We start from the raw sequence: 15,143 nt of genomic DNA on the forward strand, positions 1-15,143 counted from the left end.
TTTACTTAGGATTAACAATTAATAAATGGCAAGCACAAGATGACCCAGCAAACCTCAGGAGGTTCATGTTTTTTCAAAGGAACTCCTAAGGCAGCTGCCAACAGTTATAAATGAGAAAATTTGACTAGTGTCAAAACCAGCTACAGTTACATCTTCTAACAGCTGATAACAATTTTCAGACAATAAAGCACATTGATGTTTGTTTCTTTTAAGGACAGAAACACCATCAACCCCAGAAGCGCAAGACATGCTTTGCAGTAAAAGCAAATGACTACTTGTTTTCTTAGAGCATGCAATGTTTAAAGATGCATGGAGCCGATTCCCAAGATATGGAAGGCACTGCTTCTGTACACGATCCATTGGCATTACAATTAGAATTTCCATAAGAGATTTGGATGATAGGTAAAAGTGAATTTAAGCACACTGAATAACTCAGATATTTTAATGAACCAGTACACAACTGTGGCCAAATTAGCCCAAAGCTTCATAAGAAACTTTGGATTTCCTCCTCTTGAAAAATTTTACAATGATTTCTGTGCTGATTTTCGGTTATCTCACTGAAGTGCTAAGGAAGTCAGTTCCTTAGCATTTCTGATGAACATTTAACAGATGTAAAAATATTGCAATTAAGAGCAATAGCCATTCCCCACCCATCCCCTTTTGTTGTTGTTGGGTTTTTGGAGTTGCAAATATGTGACAAAACAATTCACTGGCTTGAGACAACTGTGTTTAAAAGGAAAAAAAAAATCAATCATTGTAAAAGTAATTTTCTGAGACAGAAGCCGTGCTAATTCTGCAGCAATCAACAAGGCAAAAAAAAAAAACAAAAAAGAGGAAAAACCACGGAAAGAGAGCAGTGTATACCTGGCAGAACTGTCAACCATGCAGTGTGAAAGGATATCCCAATAGAATTACCCGCCAAGCATGTATACTCCCCAGCATCCTCAAAAGTTACATTCCGTATATAGAGAACCTCAATTTCTTTGTCCGTGGTGTTAACACCGGCAGCCTAGAAAAAAAACAAAAGAGGGAAGCAAGAGAAAAAGCTAGACATTGAGAGAATTCTTGTGGATAGGGAGATGGAGCCACGGGGCTTTGCACTTTGTAAAGGCAGAGGTGCAGAGATGCAAAGCTCCTTCCCCATCCACAATCCCTCATCCGAAAGGCGTTTACCAACAGGTCCCAGCTCACCTCAGAAAGTAATCAACACCCTTCACCAGACCTAAACTCACCACCTAAACATGCATGCAATCAAATGACATGGAAAAATTAACCCACAAAGTTTTTTTTTTCTCCTTCTTTTTGAATAAAAGAAAGTTGAAAGAAAAACAAAGGGAAAACAAAGTAGGACAGAATGCTGGTTCCTTCACATGTAGTTACCTGTTTCAGAGGAAAGAATTTACTATAAAAATGTACTCTGAAATGATTTGGGAAAAAAAAAAAAAAAGGGCAAATTCTGTTCCAAAAGACACAACTTAGTAGCTCTCTCAAGCAGTGTATGGTCCTTGCATCATCCACTGCACTACACTTAATATTGTAACTTGTGCAGTGTTGCCAAATCTTGTTTTAAATTGAAGTCTGGTAATATCTGTTGGTTTGCTTAGAAGCACAGTGGAAGGTATCTCAGCTCTTGTTCAGAAAAGATCAGTTGTGGCTCTCAGAGATGCAGAGAAAAACTGGACCCCAAAGGCTCAAGAACCAGAAGATGGAAACAAAATATATTTGTCTAAATCTTAAAGACTGAAAAAGGAAAAATTGTGGAAGTTTTTTTTTTCCCCTGGTCTCCTTCCAGACTTGCCAAATCTCTGGCTTGACAAGTCATTATGCACCAAACCAATCAATGCATCACCAATTATCCAAACTCATACAGAGTAAATCTTAGACCTGGAACTTTCCAGCTGCCCCAAGCTGGGCACAGCAGGGCATCAGCGTCAAGGTCTCTGTGATGGAGATTTAGAGAAATTATTGTTTGCTGCTTTTTGTCTCTGTTCCATTCAAAAATGTTACTTTGAAATACATTATGAGAGAATAACACATTTTTTTACCAGACCATTTTAAATTTAGTCGTGAGTTGTAGTTACACTGTTACCAGTCTTTATTGCTATTGAAGGGTTATTACTCAGTTAAGAGCAGGTGAATAACAATGGGAAAACCCTCCCACCCTGCACAGTCACAGGTGACGTGGGAAGTTTAAGTGACTAAACTGACCTGACTTATGCTTCAGTGGGTACCTATGTGAACATTTCATATATATACACACATGTATATATATAAATACATACTAATTAGATGGTAATTACATTATTCAGCGAGTACCTTGTATGTGAACAGCAAAGTATGCAGAATTAACAACCAAACTGGACGTAAACACACAGACACCGAACATGAGAGAATAAAGATCAGCATCAGAAACCAGTGCTTATGGTACACACAGAATATTGTGGGAATTTTTCCATGGCTGCTGGTGCAATACCAGTTGCATCACCAAAGGAGGATTACACATATACCACAAGGCCAAAGAGTTATCCTACAAGCTGCCTGCAGTCTCCCAAAGCACCATTTTTTCCAGCTTCTACATCCAGCTTGCTTTAAAAAACATTGTTACCTTGTATACTTGGCAGAACAGAGAGCCAGGCAGACTGGTTGGCCTCCCCTATATAATTGGAGACCTTACAAATATATTCTCCAGCGTCCGCCTCTGTCACATTGTACAGTGTCAGCACTTCAGCATTGGAACTATTTATCCCCGAATGCTAGAATAGACCAATAACACAGGAGAACAATGTCACTGCTGCCCAAAACGGACACCAATCTGTCTATGGTCCCACCACCAACACATCATAAGAATACGCCTTCCACTTCATACAGGTACCAGCGTCAAAACATTGAGGGTTCAGGGTTTTGTTTGGGGTTTTTTTGTTGTGGTGGTTTTTTGTTTTGTTGGTTTTTTTTAAAATCCAAAGCATCAAACAAGCAGTGAAAAAACAGTGGTGGGGGAGGGAAGCACCTGGGCTGGTACACCAGCTGCATGGAACAAGGTGGTATAGAGCTGGCTGTCCTGCCTGCCAACGTGCTGAGTTTTGGCAACGCCACCCAGCTTGGAAAACTTTGGAGTTTCCTTGGTCAGGCTTGCTCGGAACGCCTGCTGGCAGGAATGACACCTCTGATACGCCAGCAAAAAATGGACGTCTCTGCAGGCTGAGCATCCAGAAAACCCAACCCTGCCAACAAGCTTTTGGCAGCAGGTGTCACATTACTTTGAAATAAAGAGGCTGATGAAACATGAAGGAAATGGAGTAGATTGTCCCAGGTATGTTTTGGATGCGTGCTACCCATACATAAATGTCAATGATGTTCTTTAAGAGGGTTTTCATTTTTTTCGGAATAAGTCGCACCTGAAACATTCAGAGATAAAAGACTTCACGGAAGTAAAAAAGAGCAAAACAGTGTCTAAAAGCTGTGCAATTAGCATTCAGACAATCAAATGTTTATCTAACTCATTATTTCGTTTGTAACAAACACTTCAATTTTCAAAAGAAGTTCAGTTCTCAAAATTCTTGGATTTACATCAAATAAATTCAATGCTGTAAAGAAGTCGTCACCATTGCTGGCATCTGTAAAGCCTCACCTTTAAAACCTGAAGATACGGCAGTCCATCTGGTCCATATTTACTGCCATTCTTCTCTACATGTTTTATCCACTGAATATGAGGTTGAGCATCACTGTAGACTTTGCATACAAACTCGACATCACCTCCGACAACTGCAGAGGCATTTGCTGGAAGGCCAGCTTGGAGGATGGGCCTGTGCGGTGATCGCTCTGTTTGGGTCGGGAGGGGGAGTGAGAAGGAGAGAGAGAGAGAGAGAGAAATAAAGATGCATAAATAGGCAGAGCTGCCAAGAAAACTGTAAGTGAACTCGAGCCAAAAAGCCCTGTAAGCCTGTTGGCTGACTCCTCCAAAATAACTGCAGCCAAAACGTAAAACAAAAACTACAGTTCAAAGGAGATCACTTGAGCACTATACTTGTAATATAAAGAATAGCTATTTGGGGGAGGGGAAAAACCTTGCTTAAAAACTTTAAGCATTTTTCATACTTCAACCCAACAAGAATTAAGTAAAATTATTTTTTTTTTTTAAGCTCTTGTAATAAGTATCTCTGAGCTTTGAAACATTCTAATTGGACTAATCTTCCACAACTTAGGAAGAAAGTTTATTGATTAATTTTTAAAACTGATTAATGTATTAAAATAAACCAAAGGGAATTTCTCAGAACTAGCAGCAAAGGCCTCAGCACTGAAACTCCTCATGCAGGATGCGCATACCAGACAGCTCGACTTTTCAAAACACTCTGACCAGTACTACCGACAGCTGCTCTCCACTTTACCTAGCCACAGCAGCAGAAATACCAGTTCTTTGTTATTCTGAGCAGGACAGAGAGAAATACAGAGTTCTCTGGAAAACTGCAGTGCATTTAACATGACCCAATAGAGCTTCTAATCTATGGACTTGCTTAAGCATTTATCGGATGTTCCTGGTAAAGCTTACGTCGCTGGACACACCGAGTGCACCCTGTATCGTCTGGGTATCTGGAGAGCCACTACAGCCAGTGTTCCCAGCCCAATTCTGTGGACGCGACATACATAGCCTTTGGGCAAAGCATCGATGGGAGCCTTGCCCTCAGCTATGACAGTGAGGCAGCTTTCCACCACCCTTACTAGGCCTGATCTAAAAGCTGCTAAAATCTGGGTGGTGGGCAGGGCACAAGCCCAGCTCCCCAGCCTCCAGGGCCACCAACAGCCTGCTTTTGCTGGAACAGGCAAGCAGGCAAAGCGTAAAAACTTTTCATTCAAACATTACATAAGAGTCCTCAAAATTACAATCCTGGTTGCCAAATTTCTTCATTATCCAGTGAGCACGATGGACAATACCACCCTCCCCAGAAAACCTTCAGAGAGCTGCCACTTCATCAGCCTAGCTGGGAACTCACCACCTTCTTCATGCAAACTTAACTCTGTCCATTTCTTTTTGTAAGAATGTAAAGTTAATACTGACTTATATATACTTTCAACATGCGAATTAGAAGTGAAAAGCCCATTGCCCATCGCCAGCCTGAGCCATCCATTCTCCCCTGCTCCAGGAATTCTTTCAAAGGTACAGCAGACCTAAATATTTGTTTTTTAGAAGTTGTGCACTGTCAAAGCTTTAACATTACGAGCCAAATCAACTGGATTTCAAGTCAAGCATTCCTTCTTGAACATACTAGTTTCCAATAAACTGTTTCACAAGCAAACATTGCGAGTGTAATAGCAAATAATGATGCCCATAGAACAATGGGATCTTTTATACAGTCCAATATATTTGGCATGCAGCGAACATCTACTGGGAATTTACTCACTGCAGCTACGCTGGCAGCATACTGCAAAGCAGCGGTCTTGTCTTATTGTGGCAAAAGTGCATTTGTGTTGCACTTATTAAATTATTCCATGGCTATGTGTGTAATTTTCAAAGATGTAGGAACAGTTTAATATTTTTAAATTTGTAAATTACATTAGAACATATGAATTACTATTTTACAGTTCTGGAGAGAACTTTCAGTTTTTCACTTTATACTAAATAAGCTCTAATTCCATCTCCCTCACTCCTTCTTGGGTATAAAACCAGCAAGCAAAAAGCTCTCTTTAATAGAAACCTTACACCATCTTCCAAAACTTATTACAGCTGCCTTCAGTATAAAATGAAACCTTAGAGAATGTTATTTAAAATGTTTTTTAGAAGTCAGTAGGCCTCATGTTTCATTTCTCCACATCAGGGTTTGATTTCCTTTGTGACCTTATTCTCTGCCCTTAAACAAACCAGAGAATGAGGCCTGAAACATCTTGGAACAGTTCCTACTATGCCAGCATCAACACACAAAATGTGTTTAGTTTATCCCGATAGCCATCAATGATTTAGTCTTTTATTGATGACTGTCAAACATTTCCTCTACCAGAAAAGAGGGGGCAAAGCAGAGAAGTAAAAACAAAGTTCTTACATTCTTCGTCCCAAATTCCTTTAAAAAAAAAATTAAATTGCGTGCATATGTATAGGTAAGACACTCATGAAATTGCTTCTCTAAAGGTAAATGTGTTAAAACCAAACTTTAGTTGCCTCTGACATATGGAGTAATGATTAATGTTCATCAACACCCCCGCTTCAGCAGAAGGGAGTATTCCTATGCCCACGCAGGCAAACAGCACAGAACAACATAACCATCATGATGCAAATTCAGCAGGGTTTTGTGACAATTCTGGAGCCCAAGGACCACAAGAAATACACTCAGTATTGGGGAAACTAACTAGTTATGGAGAAACAAACGAACATGTATAATTCTGTATGGTATCATTTCTTTGAAATAGTCAATTCAGGATGCTGTCCTGTCTTTCCTATTCCTCTGCAAATCACACGCACTTACGGACTCTTCTTAGGCATAAGTACTGTCAAAACCATATTCATAAATTTCATGTCACTATTCCGCATTTAAAATACAAGCCTTATGTCTGTAAGCAGATATCATCGCTCAAACAACTGGCTACACTAATACTGCGTTCTTTTTTAGTAAAGACTAGCAAAAAGAGTCAAAGTTACCTTAAAAAAAAAACCAAACTTAAAAGTCTGGTGAAACTAATTTTATCATTAGCCTTACACAGCCTAATAATTACAGTCAGGATCATCACTATAATGACCATATAAATCTCTAGTTATTTAACTTGGGCTAACAACAATTTCATACGCAGAAGTTGGCAACCAATCTCATAGCTCTGTAGCCCTACTGATTTCAATATTCCCCTTGTACATTAATATTGAACTGAATCAGAGCCTCAGGAAATAAATCTTTACTATTTGACCACTGAAATGTTAGTGTTTCACCCTCACTGCTAACACAATATGTTTCAAAAACAAGTCAACAGCATATGCCATAATATAGAAAATCACCCCATAGATTGGCTCTCTTCAAGCATACTAAACACTATATCATAAGGACTATAAAAAGTAGTAGATACTGATTTTATTACCATAAATATTAGTTATTTAGTGAACTACATGCAGATCTACAAGGTTTTTCATAGATATGCCCTGCTTTCTTAAACAGACCTTCCTGGTTCAACTGAAATGTAATAGATGTTTAAAAGCAAATGTAAAGTATGTTTAAAAATTGTTAAAATTGAAAAATATTTTCTGTATATTGATCTGAAAGTAATTGAGCCAAACCGATAATTATTATGTATGTCTCCGTATGTTACATTTCATTTTTACAGTGGTTCTTCCCAAAGTCTAACATTATAATACACACTTAAGGCTAGATCCCACCTCAAGGACCAGCTTGCTTTCTCCAACTTGCAGTTTAGATACAAAACCAACATCATCCCCATTTGAGAAGTCAATTATCTACAAAAGGCAGAGTGAAAATGATTGCTTACATGAGGAATATTATATTCAAGACTACAAGCATCTGAATTTTACACCACCATAAAAGTGCCCAGGACTTGAGCCTTTCTGCTTAGAATTGCTTGAGCAATTCCGCTTGCTTATCTATACACAAACAGGCCTGCTATCTGAAAAGACAACTGACAAAGAGACCTGCCCAGTGGCTTAGAAGAAACTGTCATTTAGCCTGTTAATGTTAAAACTTCAGAATACCTTCCTCCGAGAGAGAAAACTGTGCACAGAATCCAGGAAAGCTGGAAAATTCCAAGTTTCAAAAATACTGGCACAATGGCAGGAGCTGCCCAGGAAGCTCTCAGCACTGCAGGACTCCTGGAGATGGGTGGGAGCCCATCCTGCCACAGATGGAGGGAGATGTGACTGGAAGAACTACCATGGAAGTGACTACTGGAGCCTGCACACTTGACAAGGAGTCCTGAGAACTGGCTCTTTAAGAAGTTTAAGTTCCCTTGACAAGTGGTTCCTGCAAGAGGGCCTCATTTCTCTCCCGTCTTTGGCTTTATCTCTGATTTTTTTGGTGACCAGCTGCAGCCAACACGGAGGGCAATCAGAGGGAAGAGAGACAGGAAAGTCATGGTGCAAACATATGAGGAGAAGACACTGCGGTACGGAGGTGGATGATAGGGGCCAAAACCCAAGTTTCACAGCCAAGAGAGACCAGAAGATGCAATCCCACCACCCCGGTCCTAGCACGGGGGGTTCAGGGATGGAAAACTGCGGGAAGAGAGGCTGCTCACCAAGCATGCCAGTGGAGGGAAGATGTAGGGCAGGATCAGCTGCTGCCAGAGGCCGAAGTAGAGCGTATTGTGACTGAAAAGAGTGGCTCTGCTGCTACTGGAGTGCCTTGGCAAGGAGAGGAGACAATAACCCCGGAAGGGGTGAGCTCTGGGGCCCATCCCAAGGCCAAGTCTCCTTAGCAACCTGGCTGTGACACGGGCTGAGAAGAGCTCTGGTAATTGTCTATCCAAGCCTCCTTGTCACCCTAGCACAGACAGTTCAGGACCTTTCATGGGAGCTAAAAGCCAGAACCAAAGCCCATTGAAGTCAGGGGAAAAACTCACATGGAATTCAATGGGCTTTTGATAAGGCATTTGATTCATTTCAAAAAAAATGAAAACTACTCTTATTTTCTCCTTTTGAATGTGTTTTTTCCTCTCCTTGCAAATCTGTGATTCAAGTGCAGCCTAGGAAAATAAAAGCTGAATAGCAAATGCAAGACCAAACATGAGTTCTGGGGACAACAGAGAGATCGTTGACTGAGGGGGGGCGGCGAGAAAAAAAGTTATCTGACTCTTTTTCACAATTTTGAATGAGACAAGACGTCTTTAATACCAGTTTTGAAATGTTACTGACTCCTAAGGAGTCATCCTGACGGCTGCCACTGTGAGGCTACACAGGGCTCCCTGCAACGATGCCTCTCAGTGCGTCAGTAACCATTCTGGATCGATAGCCCCCGGTAGAGGTTCTCTGTATTCAGTCATCACTGAATGAGAAAATGAAGCAGTTCCAGCTGTCTCGGCTCAATTGAAAACATAGACCTGTTATGCCTTCCTCACTTGCCCTGGTCAGCACAGCATGTTAAGCTCTAGTTGCCTGTTTTGCCTGACTCCGAGCTCGAGAAGTCTTCAGCAGCAGTCTGGACCCTGTTCGGTGAAAATATTGCCCATTCCCAACCACCTTCCTTCTGATCGTGCAACATCTGTTGCTTTGGAAAATGCTAATTATCCTGTAAATTATGGGTCTCAAAAACATCCTACAGCATTTTAGGCCAGACTATAATCACAGCCTCTTGCCTTGACTTAGCATCCCAAACTTGCAAGATTGACTCGTCAGCCTTAAAATCACAGCCTTTTCATTGTATACTTGGACTGAAACATTTCTCCCCTTTCTTCTTCACCCTGTATGCAGCACTCTCCTGCCATTTCCACTGAACCATGTACCTTATACAGGTGCTCCCTGAAGGCCACCGAGCTCAGGGAGCAGCACTGCTGATAGAAGGACATGTTGCTACATGGCTCTGTCCCCAAAATTAACTGCATGTATTCTCCCCTATCCAACAACACATCACATCTGGGGATTTCCTTTGCAGGTACTTTACAGACAGATGCACATATGCCCAACACATCCCTTGAACTGCTAACTGACACATGGACAAACCTCGTGGACTGGCAAAACCAGTGGCATTACCCATCTCTGGGACACCCAGAGCCCCCTCCTCAAGCCCTCTTCCAAACTATACCCATAGGATTACCAAAACTCCTCCAACAGAAAATGCAGTTATACGGTTAACTTCTCAGGTGATTTAACCACTGCCTGGAGCTGACAGGAAGGTAAAACCTCTCAGATATAGCTCCAGCTTCCCACAGGGCCCAGTGCAACCCATGCCACCTCAAAGCTGAAATTCTTCTCAGAAGTAGCACTAATGGCCATTTCACCCACAGTTTGCGGAAACAACTCTACCTGTGCAAGCCACTCTGCCTCTACACTCAATTTTTGGCATCCCTGTTTGGACTGTACACATACATACTATTATTGTTGGCTCTGATTATGTTTTTTGGTGGTGTGGGTATCTACCACTGGGTAAGGGCATTTACTAAAGCCACTGGACCAACCACAGGATATCAGTCTCTGATCACTACCTATTTGGGCTGAATATCAACCATTAAAAGAAAGATTAAATCCTTATCAATCTCTCACCCTTCAGTGAGTGGAGACCTTTCAAGTTTCTACCCTGCTCTAGCTGGCAGCAAAGGAAGCATTTTGGACGAAAAGACACAAGGACCACTGTCCTTCATGAAAGATGCCACCTACACGAGCTGCAAATCTGGCCTCGATTCATAAGTGCTCAGAGGCTGAATTAGAACGCTCTTTTGAGGAGGGTTCCAGGAGCAGCCACAGTATGAGGAATTGCAACTCGGATTTCTCTGTAAGACCAGCATTATCCAAGTTCATACAAAGGACTCAATTTGAAACTATACACTTGTTCTCCATACCCCTAGGTGGAGTGGTGTAGGAGGAGTCTAAGCAGATGTCAGAGTCCCCACAGGAATTTCCTCCTTCAAGGTAGCTTTCTACACATGGGCCAAGCCAAACCTTTGCTTCCTTTCTCCAGCAATAAGCAATTGCTTATGGGGGCCTGTGCTCTATGCAATGTTGGAAGGAAAACACTGCTACCTCCACTATTTTGCTCCATGGCGTGGAGGAGTAAGGGTAAGTGCTGGCAGCCCTTTCAAAAGAACAGAAACAACTGAGCAGGTGTAGGTAAAACGCCTCTACTACTTATCGTCATACACTATATATATGGGAGCCAGGAGCTGAGCAGCTCCTACCAGCTGCATGTCAGTTTGGTTTCCTTTCTGCATAATATGAAGCACTGCAGGTTGTTTATAGCCAATTCAGAAGGGCTGCTGAACTGTCATGTTCCATTTATATGTACATACATACACACCTCTCAAATCATTGCTTCCTAGGTAATTTATACATGCCAAGGTAGCATTCATCACAAGTTAGGGACAATGCTCTCTTCCCAAACTCCACAAAATGAGAAAAGATGTTTTAAGGCTACAATGAATAACAGATCACTGCCATTAAATACTAAAAGATAAAGACCATCCCTGGAAAGAATGTTTGATAAAGAACAGGAGCCTTTCAGGCAGAATAGCTTATGGATCACACCAGCATTACCTGTGCTAATGAAATCATGCCTTACAAATTTTGGCATCTTTTGTCAGTAGGCATTAGCCAACAAATGCTCATACTATTCAATGTTCCTGTACAGCAGGAGTCTCCATGTATAGCATTGCCTATTGGCCCAGTGCTAGTCCAAGAAGTTATCTCGGTGGCCAAGAGCTCAAAGGGGTATTACTGCAGCTGGAGCTCCTGGCCCTCACAAGAGAGCCCAGCAAGGCCCAGAGTAGCGCAGGGATCTGCTCATGTAGATGGGAGTGAGGGGCTAACCTCCATTACCACTTTCTAAACTCCCTTTGTCCTCAAATTTAGAAGCTTTTTAAAGTTTTTTATATAAACTTGAGGCATTACTTTCTGTCAGTGTGTCACACGCTTCATCATTGCTAACTACTAGGCCCAAGCGCCCATCTCTGCTTTGGTCTGTGGACCAGTATCAACAATCAGCATAAAGTCAGACAGCAGGGAACCAGACTCCATATATTCCTGCTGTCAGTCAATATTTTCTCATAAAATTAAACATTTTAACACTGACATTAAAGAATTTTAGTTCTAAAGACTAAAATTTTGTCACAGATACCAGAAGCAGACAGCTTCCTAGCTGTAGCAAAGACTGCCACCCCATCCAACCTCCTTCTGCCACCTAAGCCCTCCTACTTACCAAGGTCAGCCAAGTAAAAGGCAGCAGCTTTTTAAAATCTCTACAGAAACTAATCAGGTGTATTCAAACTCTTCGTCCTTGGCTTCACCACCTTCACCTCTGATTTGAAGTAATGGCAGAGTTTCTCCAGCAGGCAAAGCTCCTATTGATGTTATCCCATCTGTCTCTTTGGATAGCTCTACCGCATGGCTTCAGTTTGCTGTCCTACGTGCCTTTTAGCTAAAATTCATCTTTGCATATCACCTTTACAGCATAAGTTCATCTGCACACTCCTTTGTCATATGACAGCAAGCCAGGGAAAAGAAAGCAGGCAAGACTGACTTATTTGGCTTGATACAAAGCCTGTTGATGTCAGCTAACGGGGGGGGGAGCAGGGAATATCACAATCAGAACTATCCTTTCAAATCACACATATATTAGAGAGTTAAGAGAGACAGGAACATCCAGCAAGCCCAGGGCTAAGGCAGGCAACATGAATGCTCTTGTTTTAAAACATAAAATTATCAACAGGGTTTTAAGACCAGTTTGTCTTTAAAGCAAAGCCCTGTTGTCAGGCTGACACAGCGTGGGTTTCATCAGCCCGGTGGAGCAGAAAAAGTCATAGCAGCAAGACTTGTACAACACTAATACTGGAGTTTGCTTGCAGTATTCCTCACACAGTGCATGCATAAGCAAAAGCTTCATACATGTCTGAACAAAGAGGGGAGAGGCCTTATTTTGGTTTGAAAAAAACCACGGAAAAACAGAACAATGAGGAGCTGAAATTTTCACTGACATTCTTTTCAGTATGCCCTAAAAGAAAGAGGCTGCAAGAGTATATGAAAAACAACTTGTGACTTCTCACAGACAAGTGGTAAATTTTTATTGTTCTGGCTGTTTCCAGAGACTGCAATAATTCTTATGCACACAGATACCATCCTTTGTACTGTGCACAGCTCCCAGCACTCAGCTGCTTTATAATAACCAGAGACAATGCTGGGGTCCAGCATCATTGGACGGGGATCTCCAGTAGGCTCTGCCAAAGGTTTACCGTATGTCTAGCAAAAAGCATCTCTCCCCCAGGGATGATGCCCTCTCCCAGCTGCAGTGGGTTTAACTCACCAGTGTACCCAGCAATGCCACAAAACACACCGTGGGAGTTGTTGTGGGCTGTTGTTATTGTGACCTGACTCCATATTTTTCATCCTCCTGGTTTCCTTTCCTGAAAACAGCTCTGCCTTTAAAGTAAAATGGAAAAAGACTATGTAAACGTTTAAAAGCCCTCTTATGCTTCTACACTTCTCCCCCTTTTCTTACACAGCACACTTGCTCTATTGAAGAACACAGGTGTGAAATTATCGGAAGGACCATGGTATTCTGCCTCCCCTGCTAGACATGGCTGACCACCATACCTGTGCACAGGCTCTCAGGGCAGGAGAGAAGCTCCAGCTCTCAGAGTTTCAGTGCTCTGTGCTGGACCATCCTGGCTTAGCCTCAAGATGTGCCTATCTTAGACCGCACTCAGCCTTCAGTCTTGCCTCCCCTGGTGATGAAGTTTGCCATCATGTGGTCCCATGTCAGGAGGGGAAATGTCCCTTCATCAGGATCACTCTCAGTTCTGCAACAGAGTCCACAACCTGTTCTAAACGTTGGACCAGATGCTGAAGAAGAATGCTCTTGGGAAGACGCGATTATTCGTGTTTGTCATTATATTTCAAGTAATTCAGGTAAATCCAGGTAAAGTTTGCAAGACGGAAGATGCAAGAGCTTTCACAGCAAGCCCTTAGGCTGGCCACACTTGGATGCAAACTTTGTGCTCCAAAACAAGAAAGATTTCTCTGTTATTTCCTACAGTTCTCAACCCCTCTCCTGCATCCACATTTTCCTGCCTTTCAGCACACACTCTGAACAGCCAGCTTTCTATGAAGGCAGATGCATGCAAAATCAGTACAGCTATTTCCTCACATCTGAACGTTTCTCAGTTGTTTATAGTGAACGCGAGAGATGCCCTTACAAACCCCTCAGCACCCCACTCCTCGCTGCTCCTATTCATTGGCAGGTTTACGCACTGTCCCCTGAGCCCAGGCAGCACCAGCCTCCGGCCGAGCAGCAGGGGACAGAACTGCTTTCTGAGAAAACTTCACTGTGGAGTGGAAGGGGGATAGTCATTTGTTAGGATATTTATTCAGATGTAGACATAGGAGGTTTTCGCCAACACTCTAGACAGTGCATTGGCACAGGTATCAGAGGAAACGTACATTTAAAACCAACTGCTGAAATAATGTTGCTCAGTAATATATATAATCCAATAGCAGAAATGATGCTGCAGAAATACAAACACTACCCAATATATGCATATTCACTTGTAAAGGCAGAATACAACTTAAAAGCAACTATGTTGATCACCTAATTTGTGACTGTGATTCAAAAAAAAAAAAAATCACTAAAAGTATATAGAATTTTAGACTTTCACAAGCATCTTGTAAAAATGGTAAAGATTAACTTTATTCCGAATAATACACTGTCATGTTGAGTTCTTCACTCCACAAAAGTTCTGACAGTATCAGTGTTTTTCTTTCATGAGCAGTCAAAAATTTCAACACATTCATGCAACCTTTTAAAGAGCAACCTGAAAAAATAATATTTTTTACTTACAGAGCAGTCCAACATTCAAAAGTGCTTTAACAAACTATGATTTTTTAATGTGACTTTTAAGTTATGATTAAAATAGATTTCACTTTATGTTTAAATGGAACAACTGCCATTGAAGCTGCACCAGGGGAGCAGTAGTGATCCCATGACCTAATGACTTAAAATCCTGAAAAGCTGTAAACTACAGCCGTCTCTGGATTTCAAGTCACACAGTGGTTTGCAGAGCAGTGAGAGGAGAGGACACAAACACGAAGGTTTTAAGTGCAACCTCTTCTCTAATAGCAACAGGATTTCACATCTTACTGGATTTTTCACACTTTGGTACTGCCAGATCTCTCACCCCCTTACCTATCTCACCCTGGCTCCCATCCCTCAAGGTTTTTTCTCTCCTGCATTGAAAAACCTCATTGAAAACCCCATTGAAAACCCCCCACACCCTTTCACTCTTGTATCTTCCCAGCGCCATCAACCCCAGCCTCAGCTATATACAACCATGCACAACCCCCCAGTCCACCACTGAGTGCCATCCACCGCCACCTCTGCTACACCTCTTTTAATCCTAGTTTAATCCCCAAAACCACCAGTGTGGTAGTATCATTTAGCATTCACCTCACCCCGTCAGGCAGCTATCCCACTGCAGCCACAGGGTTGTCCCACCTCTGCATTTCCTCCCACACTCGGAGA

At 42.0% G+C, this 15,143-nt stretch overlaps 1 protein-coding gene across 12 annotated transcripts in view; it reads right to left on the bottom strand.

The window, feature by feature from the left end:
* FGFR2 (fibroblast growth factor receptor 2) overlaps positions 1-15,143 on the bottom strand; it is an 86,352-nt gene that overhangs the window by 29,007 nt on the left and 42,202 nt on the right. For 6 of the 12 annotated variants that reach the window (XM_064464296.1, XM_064464304.1, XM_064464302.1 and 3 more), the window contains 2 exons: positions 3,629-3,819; positions 2,606-2,753 (listed from right to left, as the gene is read on the bottom strand). In XM_064464296.1, the coding sequence (XP_064320366.1) occupies positions 2,606-2,753; positions 3,629-3,819 (339 nt within the window). Of the gene's footprint in view, positions 1-864; positions 1,010-2,605; positions 2,754-3,628; positions 3,820-15,143 lie in introns of all 12 variants that reach the window. The other 6 variants (XM_064464295.1, XM_064464306.1, XM_064464305.1 and 3 more) reach the window with 2 other exon arrangements.

Source organism: Phalacrocorax carbo, chromosome 12, assembly GCF_963921805.1.
Source record: "Phalacrocorax carbo chromosome 12, bPhaCar2.1, whole genome shotgun sequence".
In the NCBI taxonomy this organism is placed as follows: domain Eukaryota; kingdom Metazoa; phylum Chordata; class Aves; order Suliformes; family Phalacrocoracidae; genus Phalacrocorax; species Phalacrocorax carbo.